We start from the raw sequence: 1,060 nt of genomic DNA on the forward strand, positions 1-1,060 counted from the left end.
AATTGTCTTGCACTATATTTTTCAAGAGCTTGTTTGATGGTATAAAGTTTTTAAGAGATTTAGACATTTTAAGTCCATTAATATGAAGATGTCCAGTATGAAGGAAATATCGTACCCAACTTTCTTTTTTATTAAAATATGCCTCCGATTGTGCTAATTCATTTTCATGATGTGGGAATTTAAGATCTTCTCCTCCTGAATGGATATCTAAAGTGTCTCCAAAAACATTTGAAGCCATAGCACTACATTCAATATGCCAACCTGGTCTTCCTGGACCCCATTGACTTTCCCAACTTGGTTCACCTGCTTTTGATTTCTTCCATAATGCAAAATCATTTTTGTTATGTTTTTCTCCATCAGCTGGGGCATCTACATCACCAACACTCCATGGCTCTAATCTACCATATGTCATTCCAGCCTTTCTAAAAGAAGCTGTGTCAAAATAAACACTTCCATTTGATTCATACGCATAACCATTATCAATAATTTTTTGGATAAAAGCAATAACTTCTGGAATAAATTCAGTAACACGAGAAATAACATCTGGTCTTCTAATTCCAAGTGCATCACAATCAGCAAAGAAAAGTTCTTCATATTTTCTTGCATGAGCTCTAGCGGCTTCTTTCATTTCTATAGGATCAACAGATTCTTTTTGTCTAATATCAAGATATTTACCAATGACATCAGTCATACGAGCAAAAACTTCAGTTGTGTTTTGACCATTAAATGAATCAAGTGTTGGAAATACTTTTTCATATTCTTCTTTTTGAGACTTAAATAACGATAACATAGCAGCATCTTTTGTTTCACCCATTTGTTTTTCAATACTTTCTTTATGTTCGTTCCATGCTTCTTTCATCATTTTAATTGTATCATCATTAACTTTTGGTGTAGTAGTACAGTATTTAGAAATTAAAAGGTTTTTTCTTGCTTTGAGAATGATTTTATCATCAACGTCAGTGATGTTCATACATTGAATGACCTGATAGCCAAAATAATCTTCCAATATTCTTCTAAAAATATCAGTAGAAAGATATGTTCTTGCATGTCCAAGATGACT

At 32.5% G+C, this 1,060-nt stretch overlaps 1 protein-coding gene across 1 annotated transcript in view; it reads right to left on the bottom strand.

Moving 5' to 3' along the window:
• EDI_201870 (cysteinyl-tRNA synthetase, cytoplasmic, putative) overlaps positions 1-1,060 on the bottom strand; it is a gene marked incomplete at both ends in the record, with an annotated part of 1,218 nt that extends 158 nt beyond the window's left edge. Inside the window, one exon of the mRNA XM_001733503.1 lies at positions 1-1,060. This exon is cut by the window's left edge and continues 158 nt beyond it. Coding sequence (XP_001733555.1) covers positions 1-1,060 — 1,060 coding nt within the window.

The sequence above is a fragment of the Entamoeba dispar genome, genomic scaffold (genome assembly GCF_000209125.1).
Source record: "Entamoeba dispar SAW760 scf_1105229463765 genomic scaffold, whole genome shotgun sequence".
NCBI classification, from domain to species: Eukaryota; Evosea; order Mastigamoebida; family Endamoebidae; genus Entamoeba; species Entamoeba dispar.